Source organism: Lichenostomus cassidix, chromosome 13, assembly GCF_008360975.1.
Source record: "Lichenostomus cassidix isolate B80296 chromosome 13, HeHo_3.0, whole genome shotgun sequence".
NCBI lineage: Eukaryota > Metazoa > Chordata > Aves > Passeriformes > Meliphagidae > Lichenostomus > Lichenostomus cassidix.
The window spans coordinates 8,561,504-8,586,730 of NC_139494.1; the positions used below are offsets into that span (position 1 = coordinate 8,561,504).

Below are 25,227 nucleotides of genomic sequence, written 5' to 3' on the forward strand. Positions count from 1 at the left end.
GAAAGGCTGAGAGAATTGGAATTCTTCAGCCTGGAAAACAGAAGGATTAAGGGTGACCTAATTGTGTCCTTCCAGTTCCTGAAGGGAGCTGACAAGAAAGGTGGAGAGGGATTTTTAACAAGGGAATGTAGTGAGAGGACAATAGGGAATGGATTAAAAGTGGGTAGGGTTAGACTGGATATTAGGAAAAGAATCTTCCCTGTGTGGATGGTGAGGCACTGGCACAGGTCTCCCAGAGAAGCTGTGGATACCCCATTCCTGGAAGTGCCCAAGGCCAGGCTGGATGAAGCCTTTTGCAGCCTGGGGTAGTGGAAGGTGTTGAACGAGATGAACTTTGAACGAGATGAACTTTAAAGTCCCTTCCAACCCAAACCATTCTGTGGTTCTGCAATAAATAAAAGACTGGATTTACCAGTTGAAGGAGCGTCTCTGCTGTCACCAAGGGCTTCAGACATGCAGGTGCCCATTGTCAGTAGCCACAGAGTAGACCTGAGCTCAAGCACCCTACAGAACACCCACAGTGAGAGAGTGAAAATAAAAAATGGCAATCCCCAAATTGTGCCTCCTCAAGCAACCAGACCAGAATACAGATGGCAGGGTGTATACAGAACATAAAAATATTTACACAGTTTAATTAACGATGAAAAAGATGTGAAGGTGTTCATTTGACTAAAAAAAGTTGATGTTCACTAGTAGCAGGTGCTATATGACAAGGTGATTCAGGTCATAAACTGATACGTGACACATTAAAATTGAGGCATAAATCCTGTTTTTTCTCCTTGTAACAATCTCAGAGTGCTCTTTTGATATAGTTTCTCAGTGATATACTAGCTGGAACAGATAAAAAAGTGATTTTTTTTCCTGCTGTACTACACTCCATGGGGGTTTTGAATCATTCAGGAACCAGTCAGCTCATGTGTGAGGACATAACTCTGCCTCTTAACACAGAATCACCAATGAGAAACAGAATTACTTATAAGCAAACCAGAAATCCACTTGGACCGGTGCTAAATTATGTGAAGAACTGGAATTTCAGTCTGAGAACGTATTCAACATTCTGTTTAAAATAGCAGGAGCTGCAAATGAACCCTCAGAGCCAAGAGCTGTCAGTCCTTCAAGGATGTGTTTCTACTCCAATTCTTGGACTGTCATTTTGTGTCCAATTCACACAGGAACTTTAATTCTTTAAGATTAGTGTCATCATAACCAAAATTTCATAAATGTAAGATAAATACCTGGAATTTTCATTATTTTTGGCCAACAAATCCTAAGATGGCTCTTGAGCCTCCAGAAGCTCTGTTGCATTTCCATGTCATGGTTGAAGCAGTGACAAGAAATACATTTTAAAATTATTATACTTGCTGTGATGAAAAGGAAAAGATGTTTAGATGGTTTTAATTACTGAGTTTGTGCACACAGTAATCACCTATACATGGTGCACATGATTTTCCTGCTAAGGTAGAGTCAACAAATAAAGTACTGAGATGCTGTGTGTATTTCTATTCCATGTGCTGTAATTTTCATATTTTACTGCAGAAGAATAAACCAAAGATTTTTCCCATTTCAGCAATTCTGGATACACAACAATTTAGGGAGCTATAGTATTGACTGTAACAACTCTGAACTGAGTGGCTATCAAATTAACAAGAGCTGAACAAAAATATAAATCAACTCTTGCTGTAGTGTAATTAAAATAAAACCTGATTTACCATGTACTTTAATGTAAAGAGAAATGAAAAACAGACCGTATTTTTTGTACACTACTTTCCACTCGCTCCATAATTAAATGTTATTAAATAAATGAGTAAGTTTATACCATCATTCAGGTATTGTCTTCACTACCAACTATGACTCACAGATCAGACCAGCACTGCGAATTAAAAGAGATTCATCTTCCCTCCTACGAGGGCATTGCCACACCCTGCCGAATAATCCCATTTTTAAACTACTCATCAGAAAGAACAGCCAAGGAACAGGAGAGATGAATTGGCTCGAAGGCAAGGGGAACAGGAGGAACAGAGATAAAAATGTACTATTTGGTTTAGAGAGAGGATTCATTGCCAACCATAAATGCTTTGTTTCACGCTCTTGATGAACCTGTTTCTTTGTACTGGGAAAGACCTCCCTGAGGATCTAATGGTCTGTGGAGCTGCTCTCTTGAGTTTCCAGGTCTTTGGACCACAGGTTGCACCAATGGAAGGAGCATAATTTCATATAACATACTCCAAGTACTCCTGCTCTCCCCTGCATTGCTTTTAATCCTGAGATATATTCACATACAACCTAAATATCCTGCCAGCTTCCACTTTCCATAATAATAAGATTAAACCAGTTAAATGGGGTCATACTGAGGCCCTGATCAGACAATGGCAGGAGGGGCTCAGGACGTACGTTGATGTCCTCCAGGTCGAGGAAGTTGAGGACGACGCCGTTGCGTTTCCAGATGATGGGTGGCCGCAGCGCCCCGCGGATGCCGCAGGTCAGCACGGTGCTGAGGCCGACGGTGATGGTGGTCACTGTGACCCTCTGCTCCTCGGGCAGGCTCAGCCGAACCACCTCTGCAAAAGGCACAACAGGGATAACATCAAACACCACACAGGGAAGCTGCTCCTCTGCTCCCCTCTCTGCCTTCCTTTCTCATTCCGGAAATAACTTTGGAGGATTTTGGCAAGGAGACAGAATATTTACGCTTAAAAAAAACCTCAAACCCATGAACGGTAAAGCCAAGGAAGAGAAAAATTGAATCTGTCACAATGGAACTCGCTGCATCCCTTTCCTGAGGCATCTCAGCTGTGGCATGAGGGCACTAAGATGGTCCCCTGGCCAGCCTGGCTACAGTGGTTTATACAAAGCAGTCAGCAACAGCAGGACAAGCAAAAGCTCTCTGGCTTGAGATCATCTGGGCTTGTTTCTCCAGAGCACTCCTGCAAAGGTCCTTTGAAAAGGTAAAAGAATGAGTCATGTTTGTTCCTTGAGAAGAATTAAGGTCAGACTGTTGTCACTGAAATATAGATAAAGCCAGTTTCAAACTGCCTGAACACTGTAAGTCACCAAGCATGAAAACTTGTTTACCAAACAGAGCCACATATGGCACCTGAGATATAGATGCCCTAAAAAACCAAAAGCTTTCTCATATTTTATTTAAATAAAAAACTCAGTTATTTTGACTTATGTGTGCCACACAAAAGAAACTCCTGAGGCAGCAGACCTTACTGAAAACCAGACCACCAACTCTCTGAAACCACACCATGTCACACCTTTTCCTTCTGGCCAATGTCATGAGACTTGGCTGCAACTTTTGCCATGTGTGGCCACACAGAAAGGTCATATGTGATACCAGAACTGTCCTGGGCGCAGATTGTCATTATGCAGCATTTTGGCAGCAGTGAGACAGTGATCAGGCAGTCAGGCCACACTGTCCAAGCTGCTGGAGCCACAACTTCGCAATTCACATGATGTTTTTTGCTTCCTCTCATTCCCAAGCTCTTCAATAAGAAAACCATATTGCATGTAAATGATGAAAACTGATCTTTCAAGGTAATGGCCCACTGAGAGGAACAGGGAATGCTCACAGCTGGTGTTACTTTGCTTCAGCCAACTCCAAAACCTGGGCTGGGGAATTAAACACTCTCTCCCAGCCCCAAGGCTCCTCCTCCCTCATATCCACTGGCAAAAACAGCAGTAAAACAGAGATCAAAGAGACCAATGCTGCCCCACCCAAGGCCATGTGCTTTGGTAAAACACACTTCAAGCAGTGCTGACACAGGAAAGGTTACTCTTCATCCTGTCCACCTGCCTTGCAGCTCCATCGTTACACCACACACAAGATCTGAGTATCACTTCCTGGGACAATCTCAATGCCATGTGCACTTTCTTCCAGCCCTCTGAAAAAGTGCTGGCTTTCACTGAACCCAAATGCTTGTTTTTATCATGTCAGTTCACAGATTAAGAGGCCTTAAAAGTTAACAGCTTTGGTGGGAAAATTGCATTCATTTACAGGGCTTATACGATGGAAATGCATGGAATAAAAATGAAAAAAACCAGTATCTACATTTGCAAGCACAGTTTTCCATCTCTTCACATATTGTCTAATTGAAAAATTGCTTTAACATCTCTTGAGTAGCAAACCTCTTAAATCTGTCACTAAATATTCAGTCTATTTCAGCAGCCTTGGGCAGCCTGGACAGACTCAGTGCTCTGGTATAGCAACTGATTGAGAAGGTTTAGTGCAAAACCTGCTTGTGAAAATGTACTCCAACACCTCTGCACGCCTTCTCTTCTGCTTCTTCCACTTAAGTGAGGTGCTAATGTGCCACAGTGTGCCACTAATGTCCCATGGTGGATCTGAGGCTGACTTGGGACTGCAACGTCCATACAGCACTGCTGTGTCTACCAGCAGTGAGCATTTCTCCCACCTAAAATTCCCAGTGCTATTTCAAGAAGAGCACAAAGTGTTTTAAATAAAAGCTAGCTATAGTTTTGATAGATGGTTAGCCAAAATTAGGAATGTTTGACCATGGGCAGGGACACCTTCTGCTACAGCAGGATGCTCCAAGCCCCATCCAACCTGGCCTTGAACACTTCTAGGGATGGGGTGTCCATCCCACCACCCTCACCCAGCTGCCTGAAGCAGGTAAACAGCACAGAGGGGCTAATATTGTAATTATTTTCTGCATAAAGAAGAGCTTCTTTTAATGAATAAAATATTTGGAGTGCACTTGACAGGCTAAAGAACTGATAATTACAATAATTTGTAGCCTGCAGTAGGGCTAATGAGGACATCTCTTCTTGAGGAGAAATGAAATAGAGGGCCATTCATTTACAAGAGAATTGTTTTTTCATCTTACTGCTGTTTTCCTTAATTCCCTCTGCTGTTTTTCATGGTGCCTTGAGTTCCCTGGCTCATGCTGGGCTCCTGTAAGCTCCTTCTTTAGCTACATTTTTTAGTGCTCTCTTGCAGCAGAATTTAAGGCTCCCTGCCCATCTTCCAAATGACTGCTAAAGAAGCTTTGGCTTTTCCCTTTTAGAAGCACAGTAATGAAAAATACATTAACTTTTAATTAAGAAGACACCTTGCACAGCTGCCATTCTTGGATGAACCATATGAGGCCAAGAGATGAGGTTTTTATGTTAAAGCATGTAATTAGCACAGACCACTTTAACAATACAAACACACTCCTTTTTAGAGTATTTCTATGGAGTATATTTGAGAGCATCTTATTACTAGTACATTTGAGGGACTCTTATTAACATCTAAAAGCCTTTCTATTAATACAGAATTATTTTGTGTGGTTTCAGTTATTGCTTTATTGTTTTCAATAGAAAAGATTTCCTTATACAAGCAGGTGTACTGGGGAGGAAACAGGATTTCCTAAGATTATGAGAGGGCTGAGCTTTTTAAAAATCTTTTAAAAAACTCAGAATTTTGTACCTAACTTATAGAGCTTAGACACACTGATGCTATTGGTTTATGTGTACAAATTATTCAAGTCACCATAATGATTTTGTGTAGAGCTTCTAGATTAAGTATTGAACACTGTTCATTTTATTTTTAAAAACCTTTAGGAGATAAAAGGATTTTTACCGTGGGTATAAAACTGAACAGAACAAATAGGCAATATTCAAAGGGTGCTCATTTGCAGAACACAAGCTGGAATGGAATTTGGTCCTAAAATCAAGCAATTTTATGTTCAGCTGGAAATTCTGCAGGATGATGCATGCAAACCATTTTTCTACATTCCATAGGTTTAACCAGTATCAGTCCTCGTTGACCACAGTTATCAAGTTGTGTCAAACCTGATACTCTTCTCTGGGATTTCAGCTGAAGTAGCGCCTCAGCTTATTCCAGCTGGAAAAAATAAGTTCCTGCCAACTACTCTGCCATCAGAGAGAGATGCTATCATCAGAGAATGGGATGCTATCATTTTTCACTCAATTTTCAATGGTTCCAGATGGGTAAAGCCTTTGTAATGATCCCCTTTAAGAAAGAATTGGTGTAAGCATGCCCCTGTGTATCAGAGGAGCAGGATTAATCCCTGATCAGGTAGATGAAAGACCCCAGATGTGGAACAAAATTAAGATCAGTGAAAGGAAGAGCCAGGACACCACAAACTCTCCACTGGTGATGGCAGCAGCTCAGTGCCTGAACAACTGTGTGGAATTAGGCCAGTGCCATCTTCAAACCCATCTGCCTCATCCAGGAGGGTGAGGGATCCCTCCCTGTGTGCCAGGGGTTAGCGCCAAGGGGTTATTCAGGGGAAGGATCACTCTTGTCCTGCCTCTCCCACCTTTCCTGCCTGGTACAATATTCCGCCCAAAGCACTGGGCACCTTTGGTGACCCAGCTGTCGCCATCCTGATGTTCTTACATTAAATTTCTTGCAATACCAGGTCCCACAGTGACACGGGAGAATGTGAAGTCTTACTAATTCCTTTTCTTGTAAAAAAATGTCAAGATATTGCTGAACATTTTCCTCTGTCCCTCCTCCTCTCCAATGTTATTTAAGGTGCTAAGCTGGAGTTACACTGCACCTTCACAAGCTCTGCATACTAATGCAGCAGGTATTGCTTGTTGTGCTGGTTTATCATGGAAATCTTTTCCTCCGCTGTCATTTGCAGCCCACCAAAGGCAATCATAATTTCACAATGAAGACATGTATAATTGAGGTCATTACAGGGAGCAACCTGGAACGAACATCTATGGAGAAAACCTCATTGATGTAGCACTGCGTGGAGATAATTTACACAGTGATGTTGGGCGCCTGCCTTTGCTTGTGCTGCACTACCCACAGAAACAGACTTCACACTTTAAATAGTGCTTAATATCATTAATTAGATCTCTTCCCTTAAATCTAAAGAAAATATAGATTTTAATGCATTGTTGCCATCTTTAATCATTGTTACAGTCGTTCATGGATGTCTTGCCTTGCTAAAACAGCATATTGTACAATCGCAGAAGGGTTTGGGTTGGAAGAGACCTCAAAGATCACCTCACTCCAATCCCTTGCCGTGGTGAGAGACACCTTTCACTAGACCAGGTTGTTCAGTGCTCCATCCAGCCTGGTCTAGAACATTTCCAGGGATGAGGCATCCACAGCTTCCCCGGGCAAACTGTGCCAGGGCCTCAGCACCCTCACAGGGAAGAACTTCCCCATAGTATTTAATCTACTCTGATTCTATCACTTAGATTGTGCTTATAAGACAAGGCAATACTTTTTAAATCCTGTAACTCATCCTCAGAAGGGAGACAGTGAACCAAAACATAGCCTTGTTTGATGTTCAACAGGAGAATGACTTTCAAAGAAAGTCTCCAGCACTGATTCTTGCCACCAAATTAATGCAGAGAGACCTGTTGTTTGTGAACTGAAGCATGGGTAACACAGCCCTAAATACATCATGCTTCTCCAGCAATGGTTCCAGTCAGGGTTGATTTAATGGGATGGAAACTTTAGTGTCTACTTAATTCCCCAAGTCCTGCAGCTGTGTTTATGCACCACATTGCATTAGTAAAATCTGTTTATTGCCTTGTGGCCATGAAGGTCAGTGGCGATTTTAGCATTTGTTTCAACAGATAAAGGAGTTCTCTAGCTGAACACATTCTCAGGTGAGGAGCTAACTGAATCAAGAAAATAAAAACAATTAATAGAACGTAGTTAAAAACAGGATATACCTTTTATAATTATTCTTTGCCCCAATAATTTTGATGAGATGTATTTGGCTTTGCATAGAGTTTGGAGAAATTTTAGCCCCTCTTAAAGCTGAGTCAACTGCAACTAATTGATTTTAAAATGACCATGTTATACGTGAGATGTATGCCAAAACATGCAATTGAAGCTGAAGTCTGGCCAGTCAAGGAGGGGCTCTGGTGATTCTGTTGGGGACACACTGGGATGCTTATAAAATACACATACTAGCGTTTGATTTAGTTTCTACCCTATCCATAGACCAAATAAATGAATTAGTAACAGCCTCAGTACACAAATCACCCTGGGTTTGAATGCCTTTGCAAACCTGTCCCACTGGCTGTTTTTAGGACTATCCCCAGAAGAAACACTGCCATGCCATCACATTTTGCTGGTTATTAACTTCAACAAGCTTGTCTTACCCAGATACATTTGCCATCTTCTCATCTGCCCAGAGTCAGGTGGAAGGATTATCCATCACCAGCCACAAAAAACTCAATTTTCTGAATGCCAACTTAGAATTAAAGGAAAGCCAGTCATGCTACTAAAATTGTTTATGTTATTAATTAACATTAGAGTTGTTAATGAACATGATTAAAATTGGTCACAATTAATGAACCCAGAGAATTCCTACAGCTCCCACATCAGATCCGTGCGGCTGATTGGGATGAGGTATCTGGTTTTATAACCTGTGAAAAACACCACCAGGAGATGTCTCTGCCTCTGGTCACCCTTGGTGTGACCCACCACAACCCAGCTGCCACTGCAGGACATCTCAGGAGCTTGGTGTCCCTCAAACAGAGGTACCTCTAAGGATTGCAAACTTAATTAATGGGAACAATAAAATGACTTCTAAAGCCAAGTACAAATGTTCATATCTCAGCTTTATTTTGTAACTGCAACAATTCAGGTTCTTAATGTAATTTATAAATCCTCAGGACCTTGTGAGGGCTTCTTCAGAAAGCATCCTATTGTAAATTCTCTACTAAATTAACAATGCTGTTTTCTAAGTCATAAAAATGCATAATTATATTTCTAGCGGAATTTAGTACCTGAAGCACTCTTCTGCCATTACTCTTGACGGCCACAGGCTATGACTCCCCGAGGTAGGTCCCAACCTCATATTTGAAGCTAAACCCTGTCTTGTTGTGGAATTCAAAATTAACATGTGCAAAACCCCACGATATCTAGCTCAGGTGTGGTGGTAGAGGACAAGACCCTGCCTCTCATCTCTATCTAGGTCATGTTACCATGACTTAGAGCAAATGTAAGAGAAAAGCAGCTATTCAAATAATTAAATATTATGACACCTTTTACTTTTATTCAGCAACTGTGGCCATAATACACTATTGATGACACTTCATAAAATGGTTTGGGTTGGAATAGATCTTCAAAGCTCATCTTGTCAATCCCCTCTCACGGGCAGGAACAACTTCCACTAGACCAGGTTGCTCAGAGTAGCTGATTATTTATATAATGAGAATATGCAGCATAAAACAAAGCATAACTTGGGAAAAAAAAATCTCACGTCCGAGTTTGGTCCAGTTTCTAAGAGGGATTAGGACTTCACACAAACCACACTGTCCTGTTTCTGTAAAATACCTGCATGTTCCCCTCTGGGAGAGTGAAGAAATGCCCCAGGGAAAGATGAGCATCATTTCCAGCATCTTTTGAGAGCAGCTGAGGATCGATTCAGATCTCCTGAATCTCAGATTTGGAGGCTGGTGCCACATCTGAGAGGTGTCTCCATCCCCTCCTGAGCCCACTTGGCACACTGGGTCACCCTGCCTGGCTTGGTGATTTGCTCCCAAGAACTGACTATGGAGAATCTTCAGGTGAATAATTGTGAGCCACCTGCACTGGAAATGTCACATCTGGAGAGCCAAACTCTGTTCAAACAGCTGCTTAAATATCTAAATTATACACAAAGTCCTTACAAAAATCATACATATTTGAGAAGTCCAGCTCTCCCATATGAATTTGTATCAAGCATATTCACACTGCTAATAAATTTGCTAAAAATCATTTATATTGACTTTTAACAAAACACAGCTTCTTTACACACTTTATCCTAATGATCAATTTGGGTTTTTTTTAAGAAGACAAGCAACAGACTTTCCATCACAAAATCCCATCACTGTCCTCCTGCTACTAATCAGAGAGAGAACATTGAGTTTGTGCAGGAAGGGATAATTCATTCATTCTTGAAAGTACATGAATAAATATAAGTTGTTCACTGCTTAATTATCTAATCTCCTGAGGGTAGTGATGGATTCATTATGTAAATAGGCATAAGTAGTCTATTTTAGAGAATAGTTTACATAAATGCATTTGTTTTTATTTTAAATTCCTATTTCCCACAGATTGAGAGCAATGTTGATATGATTAACTTCTGATAAAATATTCCCATGTTGTACAACAGTGTCCTGCTGAGATTGCAGCAGCTATGCATTTCCCCAGCCAATTTATTAATTTGAAAAGCAAAATTGCTAATGGTCTCACAGGCTCTCAGAATTCCTTCTGGGAGTCATAGAATCACAGAATGGTTTGGGCTGGAAGGGACTTTAAAATTCATCTCATTCCACCCTCTCTGCCCTGGGCAGGAACATTTTCCACTATCCCAGGTTACTCCAAGCCCCATCCAACCTGGTCTTGAACACTTCCAGGGATGGGGCAGCCACAGCTTCTCTGGACAGCCTGTTCAAATGAGTTTAACATGAGACTCAAAAGATTTATCTCTTTCTTACTACAAAGTCCTCTTCTGCCTCCCTCTAAACAACTGTGGGAGAGCAGAACTAAAATCTCTCACTGATCCCACCGGAAAATAAAGAACATTATGGGTTTTGGGGACAGATGTGAGGTGCTGCAGCTGCTCTCTGAGTTTCACATTCTCTATCCTACCAGAACTGTAAGACACAATTAGCATCAGTTATTTCATTGCCACAAAAGCAACAGTCGTCTCTTCTAAAAGGTTTATTTCAGCATTTTTAGGAATTGAAAAGATTCTCCCAGCCCAGAAATTCCTTAGCTTTGAGACTGAAAACTCTTTAGTACAGGCAGGTTCTGTCAAAGCAACAAGACTTTGAACAGCCACTATCTATATTTAAACTACGGTATTTCAGAGTTTCAGAACCAAAAAAACATATGAAACCACTAAACTTATTTTTGTAACTTTTCTAAGTTACAACAGCTGAACTGATTTATACCTGATTTAAGGCAGAAGATAGCTTCTGGTGGATGATGTGGCATGCCAAGTTTCTCCCTGGAGTGAATTTTTATGGATGCTCTATAAACCCCTAGGGTTTATCATGGAAATACTGTCAGAACATTAAGTTCAGCATGACTTGTGGGAACCACTAAGATGTGTACGTAAATTATTCCAAAAATAGAGACATGTCAAGCCATGGGATATTTGGGGTTCAAGAAACACTCACCTATCATTTAAAACCCCTGAGTCATCAAGAATGGCTGTATCAAACTGCTCCAATCTTTCACTCACAGTCCATTTTCCTTTGAGCTCCTGGCCAGCATTACGCAATGAATGTGATATGCTGAAAAATGGATGAAACAGGAAACCAGGACCCTAGAAACTAACCTTGCACTACTAAACCTCAGATTAAGGGCTTGTAAAGAAAATCCCAAGGATTTAAAATCAAGTACACATATTTCCTTCATATTCCCACATTTACTACACTCATAAACAACCAAATCAGTGAGAGCACACCTTTGGAGTTGTAAATAAGCATTAGTAACGTTTTTCATGGAGCTTTCATTGCTTTCTATGGATGACTGCACATTTAGCTGTGGTGATTATCTGGATTTTGGATCTTTCCTGACTATAGCTACACTCAGAATACTTAATAAATGCAAGGACTCTACTCTCCTGTGCTCATGCCATCCCAAGACAGAATCTGAGATACTTCAGGTTGGACAGGGATTGGAACAGCCTGGTTTAGTGGAAGGTGTCCCTGCCCATGGCAGAGGGGTTGGAACTGGATGGTCTTTGAGGATTCTTTCAACCCAAACCATCTATGATGCATTTCTTCTCATCATCAGGGGCTGCTGGTCCTGCCTTGGAAGGTGACCAGTCTAATGTGTGCTGCAATGGTGTACAGATCTAGAGATGGCACAAATTTGGCTGGTGGGGACCCTGCAAGGTTTCAGCAAGGTTGCTCTGCAGTAACATTTATCCAGGTAACATCTCGCATTTTTAAAATACATTAGCTGGTAAAAACTTTGGCATCAGCACTCTCATCATGTCCTTCCCTTATTCAGAATCACCTGACTGAAGTTTAGGAGAAAGTCAGGAATGTGCAGATGAACAGCAGTGAGTTGCGAAGAACCAGGGAATTCAATAATATTTCTTTGTGGAGAGGAAGGTGCAAGGAAAGCAGAAAGCAAAGAACAGTTCCTGAAGAAAATTCCTCATTTCCTGCTAGCAGCTCATTGTTTGATGTGGGCAGGTTTTGTCCCAGTTAAACCCTTCTGAGGAAAATTCCCTGCAGAGAAGAGCCTTTAACTGGGTAATCCTTCAGAGCTCCAGTGTGATGCCAGGCAGGCAGCTGGGACCTTGAGATGAAATTTGGAATCAAGATGGACAACAAAATGTCCGGAAGGGACCAGCAAGGAATGGGTAAGTACAGCCACCGAGGTGGCTTCTCCAGTGGAGTGGAAACCTCTGCAGAGAGCTCCAGAGACAGTATTGAGCTGTAGTCATGGCAGGAGAAGCAGATTTAATCTTTGCCTAGACAGTTGAACCCTACTCTGCCTCAGTTTCCCCCAGAGGAAACACCTCTCTGGGATGCTCTAGAGATAAGGTGTCTGAAAAGATTTCTTGGAACCGTAGTAATAGGGGACACACAAATACCCACAAGCATACTGGATTTCTCATTAAAGCCCCTCTGAGGTTCACAGATAAAATCCACATATAAAACTGAAATTTAATTACACAAAAATACTTTGAAGCTGAGATTTGAAGCTTCAGCTGCAAGAAACTTGAATTTCAGTAAAAAAATGATAAATGCTGCATCCTTGAAAGTAACAGGAAAAACAAATCATCTGGACTACCATATTAAAAAGCATATTGAAAAGCGAGATATGCTGGCAAAATGTGGCCAGCTGTACTTTGTGTACCCACCCAACATCAGCATCTTGAAACTTTTACATCTGCAGAGCAAAATGATTTATGGAAGCTGTTCTTTATCATTCAGGCTTATAAGTCTTATGTCACATAAAACCCCCTGGCACTAGGAGAACATTCTGATTGCGACGGGAAGCGGCTGCAGGAGCGGGGAGCAGTGACAGCCTCCATCACCTGGGTCGCACAGCGCCCTTCTCATTCTGCTGGCGTACACCAGCTTTGCACAGAACAGACAGGACTTATTTAGAGAGCAGCTATTCAACAATTTTATTTTTCTTATCTTACATCCTCAACCTTATTTTCAACTATTCAAATGCAGCTCTGAAGGCAGAAATGATTCATTGCTCCCTGGATTTTTCTGTAACACCCTTCACCATTAAATCGTCTTCAGAAACGCTCGTGAGCACCTTTGACATGTTTGCTTTAGCTGAGTTATGCGGCCTCAGAGAGGGATTATTTGCCATAAAGGACTTTTTAGCCCTTCTGCCTCGTTTCTGCTCAGCCTGCTCCCAGTTCCAACCTGTCCAAAATCTCCCATTCCTGCTGAGCTTCAATCACCCCACCTCGCTGACTGTAATTGTGACTGACAGCCCTCACCAGTCGCCCCATGGAGAGCTGGGGTGAATTTCCCTTTCCTGCAGCCACAGCACAGCTCTTCCATCACCTCTGGATCAGATGTCTCCCAGGTCCGGCAGAGGCTGACAGGACAAAGCACGGCCTGGTCCTGCTCCTGCCTTTGCAGGGACAGCCTCCACCACTTCTCACCACAGGAATTTCTCTGCCAAAACCTGAGCAGCTTTTCCCTGAGGCTGAGTAATCTGCACCTGAGTTTGCATCTCAGAGCTTGGCCCCACTTGGGCTGTGCCAACCCCTCCAGAGCTCAGCCCACCTCTGCTCTCCAGACCACCAGCCTGCTTCAACATGTGTTTCGTCAACTCTTCCAAACAACAGTATTTAAAACCAGAGAACCACAGAATGGCTTGGGTTGGAAGAGAACTTAAAGAGCATCCAGTTCCATCCTCCCTGCCCTGGACAGGGACATCTTCCATTAGACCAGGTTGCTCCTTGGCCTTGAACATTTCCAGTGGCTGGGCAGCCCCAGCTTCTCTCTAATGGGCACATTTCCATTCCTTCTTCCTATGAAAATGGTCTTTTGTGTTTTTCCTATTTTTTAATTGTTCCCTTCTCAATTGCCATCAATTGTATCTTGCTATCTCTTTGTGTGTGACATTAAATGGCTCTGTGCTACCCACCACCTTCTCCCCACATGAGTGATTAAAGACCACAGCACAGAGATTTCTCTTGTACTAAAAGAATATGATCCTAGATCTCACTGTTTTGGTGAGGGCTGTTCATATTGACTTTTTAGGCTGGTTGCAGTAAGTACATGCTTTGTTTACATTTAATGATCACAAATTAAAATCACCTCAATGAACTGAACATTTGAGGAATGCACAGTGCACTGTATATAATGAATTACTGCTGATTAAGTCTATTAATTAAATATAAACACAACCTTTAAATATATATTTAACTTAAAACAACCCAGAAACCTAGTGGGCTAAATGAAAGGCTGTTAAATACTAAGTTATTTTCCAGCACAGCCACCATATGCCAAATACCCCAAATAACAATATTCATCACATCAAGAGTCTGGGGAAAGTTTTTTTTAAGATATTTAGCACAGCACTCATCACAGAAATTGTCCACCAGATGCTCTGTTTTTCCAAGAAAAAACACGCTCTTAATGTGAAGAAGAGCCCAGAAATGATCTCAGAATGTATGGCCATGTGCACATCAAAACCACCATTAAATGGTGTCCATCCTCAGAGCTGCTTCCTGCCTGAGCACGAGGCTCCCTCACTGCTCCAACCAGAGCTCCCTCTGTGTCTGTTTATGCAGAGACACAGAAACAACATCCATGATATATTCATTTACTCACCAAAGGCCAGATACAAATTAGTATATCATAAAGAGCCACTACCTTGCACAGAACATCAGCACTGATGGCTCAATTGCTTTTGCAATATCTTATTTAAGTAACACCTTGGTGACAAGAAAACCACTGAAATCAACATTAAAGTGTAGTTACCGCTCACAATTGTAACACCAAAGTTAAAAATTTCCAATGCAAAACCTGCAGCCAATACAAGTATTAATAAGAACAGTGGTTGGCTTGTAGATGCCAGTATTTATTATCTATTGTGTAAATCATGGCTTTGCTAATGAAATGATTTTCACAAAGATAACATGACATTCATTCACTAAGATATAACACATACCTGCAGGGCATGCAGTGAAAAGCCTTCTGCTGTATTTTAATTGATGTATAGTCCTTTGTGGCTTATATCCCTTCAAAGTAGTCTTAAATTCTACATTTTTTAATTGGCTCAACTGTGTTATTATTAATTTGGGTAAACAATTAATGATAATTTATTAAGCTATTGTTTCATTAATTCCAATGCTGTTGCAATGCCACATATGAAGCCTGACAAGGCTTGGTTTGGTTTTTACACATGAGCCACAGACACCAAAAGGGCCCAACCATGATCACAGCTTCACAGAGCAAAGCTGTGATCAAAAATATATTAAAAATATTTTGGAAATGCAGTTCATGCCCTAGAAAGCTGCAATGAAAATATGTAGCAAAGCCAGAAGATGGAATGGGAAATCAAGGCACAGTTAGGGAAAATGACTTATGTTGAGCAGAGCAAACCTTGTTGCCCTGCTCTTGCTGTAGTGCCAAACTCCCCAAAACCCCATAAATTTGTGTGGGAAGAATTATTTTTTTTCTCCCTAAATTCTGCTTTTGTGTCTTTTCACTCTGGTGACCAACTCAGCTGCAAGTATATGGGATTTCTCTGTCTCTGGCAAGACCCCAAGCGCATGAGTGAATGTTATTGTCAGTGGTTAATCCTAGGTGGAGGGAATTTAACAAGCATTAGCTAGATTATTCTATTTAAACAAGTGACATGAATATTCTTTCATTTGTCTTAGACTTATGCTTCATCTTTCCCCAAATCCCTAATTTCTCTATGTTTTCTACTATTTTCTCCCTTCCCCTTACTAAGAGACTTGAACAAGGCAGCAAAATGCCAACACATGGAATGGAAAAGATTGCCTCTGATCCTATAAAAAGGGCATCCTGTAAGTGAAAATGCCTCCAACTAGTGCCAAAAGCTGAGAGACATTGCTTTTTAGTCCAGGTCAGATCAAGGAGGATGTAATTTTCCACCCCTGTTTCATTACAAGAAGGAGATGACAGTGCTCCTGCCATGAGTCAGGCAAACCTCACCTCCAGCTATGGGCAAGGTGAACTTTTCAGGAAAAATCCCTCAGACATTCTGAAAAGCACTGCTTGGATTATACAGGCTCACAGCACAGCAGGGTTGAGGTAATGCTTGATAAACATCAACAGATAGGTTGGAGCAGAAGTGTAGGATCAGGTCTGTACCTATTCCTGAAAATGGAAAGCATCAGTGGTACCTCAAGGTGTGCACCAAGGGCTGACTTCCACAGGCATCCCAGTTCTCTGCCTGTGATTTTAAATCCTCCTGCCAAAGACATGACTGTCTCACTTAATGCACTGCAAATCATCAACCCTCAGTGTAAATCAAGAGCAATGTGGATATTGGAAACATCAAGGATGAAGTCAGGGACATACTGTGAAAAAAGGCTCTTAATGATTCAGAGTAATATATTTCAGATGTTTGAACAAACAAAGCATTCATAAACTGCAGCAGAACTGCTCCTTTCAGGCTGAATGAAGCCTTTATTCCCAAGTAATGGATAATAGAGATTGAAGGAAGGAGAAAAGCCAAGGACACTAACACAGGTACAACAGTTCTCCCCAATATTTTCATGCAGAGAGGCACAGAAATGCTGATCTTTTGTGATGTTGCCTACTGTGGTGTGGGCACTTGGTTCATCTATTTTTTCCTACCTTCTTCTCTTAGCAATGTCTGAGGGGATGAACTGATCACCAGAATTTGTTACATGTTTAAGGGTAAAGCATCCTTATCTCCTACAGGGTTACAGAGGTTGGACCTAAAAAGCAAGGAGATCCCTTCTTTCTTAATCTCCCATTAACATAAAGCACATCAGCCCTGTACATGCGGGAAGACCACTCCAAGGAGAAGCCTGGCTGTCCAGACTGATGTCTGGCTGATCCACACAGTCCTCACACCAGGAGTATGTGGATCATATCACTGAATCTTATAGTTTGCTGCAACTTGCGGTGGGAGTCACAAATCTGCACTTGCTCAGGCATGAACAGCATTCCATGTCCAAGAACTCAAAAGGGTATTTCATAAGAGCATGAGAGTTGTTTATGCTTGATGACCGACACCGAGTGGGAGAAGCTGGCATTTGCCCAGCATGTCAAGGTTAACAAACCCTCTATTACAAAAAATGTTATGGGTGAATCTTAAATGACTACAGATGGTCAGGTGTTGATTTTGCATGCCCTTTGAAAGACAGTACTGTCAGCAAAACAGTGCCTTCTAACCAAATTTTGAAGTTCAGTACTCTGTCAGCAGCAAGAGTGTTGGCTCTTTAACTGACTCATCAAAATACTGTTCCTTTAGTTTCCTCTAGTGACTTTCCATTTGAGTACTGCTCTGTGGCTGCCTCACCAGGACAAGAATATCTGCACAATTCATAGTTGTTTTTTTCTTTTTTTTTCCCTCTCCCCAGTAATATTCCTTTATGGAAAAAACATAAAAATCCTTGCTTTACAGATGGTGAGGTGAAGCAGAGACAGACGTTATTTAGCTGCAGTTACACAGCGTATCTGAACCAGAACCAGACACATGCCTTATTTCCCAAGGTTACTTTTCCAGCCTCTCCGAGATTACTTTATAATCCCATTATGGGTGGAAGAGCTATGTACACACAGCTGCCTCCTTGGATTGCTCCTCTTAAAATGTGAGCAAGGTGTGAGTTCTCAGTGATCGTCATGCCCTGTTCTGGCCATGGATTCTGTGGGGGTTTGCAGAAGGGCAGAGTGGGAACAGTTACTGCTGAACCTGGAAAAACAGCCCAGAGGAGACAGGGGCTGAGCTGAAGTACACAACCACTGAACTGACAGCCTAACTCCACAAGAAATGTCAGCTTGAGACTTTTTGCACCTTCATGCTGTTACATTGCACTGTAAATCATCTAAGCTGGTATTGCTGGAGTCTTTTGATCCTTGCTCAGCTTTTTTATGTGCTCTGAAGATAAGCTGCTCCTCCCAAGAGAAAAACACGGTGTGCTACCCCACAGCCACATTGCCTGTGGGATGAGGACAACAAATTACCTTCTTGGCTGTGCTGGCACCTTTCTTGCGTATTTTCTACTCCAGCTAGAAGCTTTTCTCAACTCCATTTCTCATCAAGAAGATGACCCCCTGTCCCAGGGAGGGTGGAGTCTCAGCAGCACTGCTGTGGGGTGCTCTGCCCTTCCTGGACTCCCTCCCAGCCTCATCATCCCAACATCGCTGTCACATTTATCACTGGGTGATGCACACAAACAGAAAATACAATAGACTAACTCATTTATTTCCACTTGTTATTGATGACCTTTCATGACTTTCATAACTCCGCCTTGCTCTAACACTCTTGAGTTATGGGGTCATCTGTAACTCAGGGAAATAAATGAAGTTTCCCATCAGCCTATTGTATATCCCCATTTATTACCTTTTTATGACCAACCTTTAAAGTTTTATCCCCTAGTATCTTGTTTTACAGTGGCATAACATTCAGATGCAGGGATGTATATGAATCAGGCCAAAACATTTTGGTTCAATTGGGTTTCACTGGACAAGAGCTACGGTGACCCATGGTTACAAAAGCTGCTTTTTCCATGCCACCAGACCATCTCTGAGCCTCTACAATGAAATTATGCCAATGCTCAGGTTCCTTTATTTGTATGAAATGAAGTACAGTTGTTTTTTATGACTAATTCACCTCAAGATCATTTGTGGAACAAGCTTATCAATAGAAATAACAAGATGCATCATACAAATTACCGGTTCTCAAAGGTTTGGAGATGAGATGTTTGAAAGCTACTGCTAGAGGGCATGATGTGTGTACAGTGTTGCCTACCACAGGCTGACTAATAATCCTTTAAAAAGCTTCAGCTGCAGCATTTCTGAGAAAGTGTCGTGCTGCTTTACAGAATACTTTTCATCTTTGACCTGTCAGTAAAATTCCAGAACACTTAAATCAGTTGGTACAGTAAGTCTCAAAGTAATACTTAAAATTCTTTGTATTTATCACAGGAGCTCTTGTGCTCCAGGTGCTTCAATGACCAGTTTTGCAGGACAGGGCAGCCTCTGTGTACACCTTCATGGCTGTGCCAATTCCCACAGAGGTGCTGTGCTGCAGCTCCCTTGGGGTCCTTGGCTACATAAGTCATGAATTGAGCCATGGCTGGTGGTGGCCTGGGGACAGCCATCCATGAGACTGGGGGGAGAAATTTGGAGCCAGAGTTGCTGGACATGGGGCAAGTGATGTCCATTCTCCATGCAACAGAAAACCACCAAGGTTTAGAATTATAAAATTGTTAAGGTTGGAAAAGACCTCTGAGATCATCAAGCCCAACTGTCAACCCAGCACCACCACATATTCACCACTAAACCACATCCTCAAGCGCCCTATTCACACATTTTCTGAACCCTTGCAGGAACGGCCACTCCACCACTTTCCTGGGGAGCCTGTTCCAGGGCTTGACAACCCTTTCCATGAAGAAATTTCTCCTAGTAACTAATCTAAACCTCTTCTGGCTTGACTCAAGGCCACTGAGGACTTTCCTGAAGAGTAGCCATAGATTAAACCATGACGAAGACTAGAGCTGTCTTCCAGAAGTCTTGCCTGAGAATGAAGCTGCAGGTGCAGAAATCAGCTGCAGCTCAGTGTAGGCAGGGGTGAAATAAGCAGCCCTGAGCACAGACCCTGTGGCAGGAGAAGCTGCTGAGTGCAGCACTTGTGCAACTCCTGGCAGGACATGAGTGTTAATTTGTTAATCTCTTTTGAACGCAAACCTGTGAGACCACCAGTTAGTGCACAGCCAGAAAAACAAAGCAAAGCTATTACACCATAAGAAAACAAAACCTTGTGACTTCTCTTTTTGATTACTATCTATACATGACCTACACGAGAAGCAGTGTCACTGCTCTGTGAAACAGACACTACAAGCCCCAGAACAAGCTCAAGACCAGAAAGGCTGAGGGTAAGGCGTAAATAAAGGACATTTCCTCTTACCTTATGAGGAAAATACTGAAATTGCCCACTGAAGCTTTCAAAAAGTGAAAGAATTGGAGACCTGATAATACTGATATATTGCCACATTTCAGAGGAGTAAAAGAGTGCTATAATAAGGAAATATAGGCAGACTTCAGAACTCAGAACAGCTTCATAAAATAAAACAAACAGATCTTCAAAAATATTTTTTCAGGCAATTAACTGAAGTCAAGAATATGGAAGGAGCACTGCCTTGTTTCCAAAGGGAAGGCTAGAAAATAAATTGAAAAGACAAGAAAATTGTCTCTGAATCAGGATCAAATTGCACAGCTCAGGGGACCCCTTCTACCGACTTTGTGGAGAGTAATTTACTCTTCAAATTCAAATGTAATGTCCTTCCTTAGACCTAGCTGAAGGTTCACCCTGCCTGGACTGCAGGGAGCTCCCCAAACCCAGTTCATTCTGATGGGCTTATTCCCCACAGATCAGAAGACAGGGGAAAGAAGGAACAGGGAATTTGTGCCTACCTTGAACCATAGCTGGGAGATGATCCTAGAAAAAGAACAGGAGGATGCTCAAACCCATGGAAAAAGAAGGAATACTGTGTGCTTAAATACCCGTGGCTCTTGGGAACAAAGATGGGGAATATTACCTTCTGCTCTTCACCTAACAGGCTCCCATTACAGATCACACTTGTTTCATTTGTAATGGGAAAAACATTTCCTCAAGTACCCTTTCTTTGAAAAACTATTCCTTGTTTAGCAAACCATCACCTTCTCAAGTAACATTTCAAGTAACAAGTGCTGGTAGAAGGGTCTGGAGGAGCTGAGAAGCAGAGAATATGGCCTGCTGAAGACTTTATTGGCAGTAGGATAGAAGTCTTTTACAATCCTTTACAGGTGAATGGGGAAAACTCAATAATGTTCACTATCATTATTGAGTATAGTTATTAGCTTTGAACGTTTTCTAAAGTAAGCCTGTCATTAAGACGAATGTCTCGTTAATGGTAGGAATTTCCCAACTGAAGCATTAAAAATCCTGCAATGCCTGCATCATTAGCTGACTTGAAAGGCTCCTCCACCTTCCCCAGCTCCATGTCACAATGATCAGTGCCACCTTCAGCTCCATTCATCTGCTCCACATCCACCCCAGAGCCTTTCCCATCGTGGTTCCTACTCTCCACAAAGCGTCTCATGGCTCTGCCTGTGTTGGTCCTTTCTGCCTGCAGACAAAGAGGATCTCTGCACTAATCTGGAGTGGAGGAAAACAGCATCAGAAAAATTATATAACCCCCACAGCTGAAGCTCTATGTAAGGAAAAGATGACCAGAAAAAACTGGGCAAAACTACACTCTCCCGAAAATACAGCCCAGTGATCAGCCAGATCCTGTCCAAGTCTGGGTCCATCCTCAGCTCTCGCCTCTTCCTCTGCCTGCTCTTGCAGCTCCCTGTAACAATATCCTCAAAACTCTCTTTCCCAAATCCCAGCTCACTCAGCCTTCATCTGTTATCATTTGTAACACACATTGTAAAACAACACTATCCAAAACAACAGAGTAGGTGGTTCCTGATAGACATGATCTCCAAGCCAGAACTTTGAAACTGGAGGTGTCCTCCATAATTAACACAGAAAAAGTCAAGGTACCTGTCTCTGACTTGTGGAGGCAGCGAAAGCCCAAAGTAATCAAAGTATTAATTTAAGCCACTCAGTCAGATGTCCTGGATTAGGTGGGATGAAGAATGGGTGCCTCAGGACATCCTTACATCAGCTTTCTGTAAATAAAAGCCATGTTTTCCATTACAAAATGCAATAAAAGTAAATAAATATTTTATAGCCCTGAGGGGAGCTGACATTTTTTTCTCTCCCTGCTAAGGCGAAGCCAGCTTTGTGCTCCTGTTTCAGTACAACAGAAGTAAATATTTTCAGTATTTATATATGCTGTCCATGGAATACAGGTTCATACCAAGTGTTTGCCAGTATGCATCATGGAAAGGGTCAATATTAGGGTTAAATTACAATGACTTATTGAAAGATTTAACATTTTATGTCTGTAAGTCATCATTCCTCTATTCCATAGCCTGACTTTAACCTGATAATCAAAACTTTAATTGTGACAGAGATATCACTGAGCCTCTGCTCTGATAATCCTACCTGGGGACAGCAAAAATCACGCTGCCCTTGAAATGACCTTGGCAAAGTGACTTCTATTGAAATAACTGAGCATCCCAGGTTTTTCTCAAAATAACAGAAATACATCTTCTGTAATGTAATTTAAGAACTAGCTACTAGGCTGAGGGTAGTTTTGATTTTATTGATATTAGTTTAGTGAACACTGTATATTGTAAAACTGATAGAGTGGGAAAATGACTTCACTAGATTATCAAATTTGATGGAGCTGGTAGCTGACTGCAAACGTAAGTATGGGAACTATCACCTAAGGAGGTACTCAGTATTTCATTGTGCATTTTTTAATGTTTCATATTCAGAACAACCTAAAACAGTGGCCCTGAAAACAATAAAATATGCTTGTGCAATACTGCCATTTATGTGCAGTTACACTTCATTATCCCTGTAATCTAACATGGTGGCTCAAAAGGAGAACACGAACATTTTCTGAGTGATTTAGCAGGATGCTTTAATGATGTATTGAAAATGAACATTGACCCTATGTAATAGGTGCTAAACTGACACTCTTAAAGCACTCCATCCGTTTCACTCAGCCTGACTATCCTCCTTAAATCATCGCCGTGTCATTTTTATGATGCAAATCCATCTATTGAGACTATAGGACTGTGAAATGTCATAAAAAAGGCAATAAGAAAAAAAATAAAATTAAGTTGCAGGTGGCAAGTATTAGCATTTCAAAAATGTTCTGTTGCATTACACTATTATTCCATCTCTGTCAAGGGGCAACAAGATTCAATTCTCACCTTGAACAGCCCGTGTTGTTGAATGCATTAGCTCAGGGCACGAGGAGCTCGTGTGCCAGCTGAAGGGCATTTTAAAATAAAGCTAAAACATATTTAGGACTAAATTTGATAGGACACAAGGGTCAGCCTCCCCCTCAGAGGACAAAGCCACAATTCCTTCTTTTCTTCCCTGTTGTGTTCCTTAGCTCCCAGGCGTTTTACAAATTAAAGCCTTGAAACTTTTTGCTCACCAGAAAAGCTGAAATAAAAGGCAGAGGGTCAAGGAGTTAATTGTAATCCTAAAGGTCAGGCTCTCCAGCTGGCAGGGCTCTCTGCTGTTTATGCAGTGCAGAATGAGGACATCAGGACAGCAAAGGTGGGTCCCTTCAGCTCATTTCTAAATCCAGCTTTAAGCTGAAGTGAGATACCTGACTGCAAGTGCAGCCCAACTGCCAGGTTTAAATCCAATACTGCAAAACATCCACTATTAAACCTTCACACTGTAGTAGTAATAATGAGATTTTTTTCTGTAGCAGGGACTAAACACTGGGCATTTCTCTAATCTTGTTACCAAAAGCTGCTGAGCAATTCTTAATGCAGTTTCCAGAAAGCAAATAAAAACTACAAATTCATTTTCAGCAGGTTCCTGGCACAGAGCATTCCAGCTCCAACAGATTCAGACTGGCAAAGGTGGAACTTGCAATAAAATCTCTATGGGAAGCATTGAGTGGTTTCTGCTCCCAGCCTCAGGCACAGGGTACATGGGCACCCAGAGACCGGCAGCAGGTGGGCAGGAGTGGAAAGCGTCTTTTTGCCAAACTCTCCTCTTTTCTTGCTTCCTTCTCCCTTTCGTGGCTCCTTCTGAAAACCTAATTTCAAAGCCTTGTCCCTGTAGTCAACCTCCTATGAAGTCCTCTCCTCCCATCTGCAGTTCTGCATCTCTTCTCTCCCTGATCAATGCTCTCTCCATTCCCCTAGACCCACCACAGGCTGGGAGAGATGGGGTTCTTCAACCTGGAGAGGAGAAGGCTCCAGGGAGACCTTACAGCCCCTTCCAGTGACTAAAGGGGCTCCAAGACAGATGGAGAGGGACTTTGGACAAGGGCATGGAGTGACAAGGTAAGGGGGAATGGCTTTAAACTGAAGGAGGGTGGATTCCAATATTATTGAGATATTTAGAAGGAATTCTTCCCTGTGAGGGTGCTGAGGCCCTGGCACAGGTTGCCTGGAGAAGCTGTGGCTGCCCCTGGATCCCTGCAAGTGTACAAGGCCAGGCTGGATGGGGCTTGGAGCAGCCTAGGATAGTGGAAGGTGTCCCTGCTCATGGCAGGGGATGGAACGAGATGAGCTCTAAGTTCTTCTCCATCCCAAACCATTCCACAATTCTGTGATTGCCAAGGAGGCAGCTGCACCACAGAACCCACAGCTCTCCCCTTGGATCCAACAACCTCCCACTGCCCCTCCAGCTCCAACAGAGGCAGCTTCAGTGACCTGATTCCAGGATTCAAAGTCTGTCCATGACCAGGGGGTTGGAGCTATTACCACTGCTCACAATCCAATTTATTTTACTTATTTACTAATTGCAAATCTGGCATACAATGATTTTCAGGTTCTTTAACTGGCAGCCTCTGGTGTTCCCAGTATATGAATGGGTGAATTCCTGTATCTATAGATGTCCACATGGTTTTACAGTCCTAAAGCACACATCAATTTAGGTGCTTCCCCCTAAACCTGTACGATTCCCAGATGGAAATGCACAATAAACACTTTTTCTTTGCCTATTTGTGCAATGACTGAATTGGGAGTGATTCACTCCCACAGCAAGGAATTTGCAAAACACATTCTAACTGTTTACTATATCAAACAGCTTAAATTATGACTGCATTTTATCTTTCCATTCACAGAAGGCTGGCTCTTCCTTCACAGGCATTCATCTAACAGGATTCTGCCTGTGCTGCTTCTCCTGTGACTGGGAGCAGGAGTCTTCAGTCAGCAATTTCTCTCCTGGAATAGGTTTTATTTCAATGGGTTCTGGGGTACGAGTTTCTCAGCAATAAATAAGCACTAACCAAGCCAGGACGATTAAAGATCAATTAAGGCACAATAAATTTTATAATGGATTGGGGCAACAGAAGGTTGTTGTGCTTCTTGGCCTAAGGACTGAACCTCATTGCACTGGAAAAGTCAAATGATGAACAGTTTTTCTCATTTTCCTGGATTACTCAGTGGAAGATGATCTGTTTGGTTACAGTGAGGGGGAAAACTGTAAAGAAG

The 25,227-nt window shown here is 42.1% G+C and overlaps 1 protein-coding gene across 4 annotated transcripts in view; it reads right to left on the reverse strand.

Moving 5' to 3' along the window:
* Positions 1-25,227, reverse strand: part of FSTL4 (follistatin like 4) — a 210,072-nt gene that overhangs the window by 36,185 nt on the left and 148,660 nt on the right. For all 4 annotated transcript variants that reach the window (XM_085073532.1, XM_085073530.1, XM_085073531.1 and 1 more), the window contains one exon: positions 2,392-2,558. In XM_085073532.1, coding sequence (XP_084929658.1) covers positions 2,392-2,558 — 167 coding nt within the window. The remainder of the gene's footprint in view (positions 1-2,391; positions 2,559-25,227) is intronic.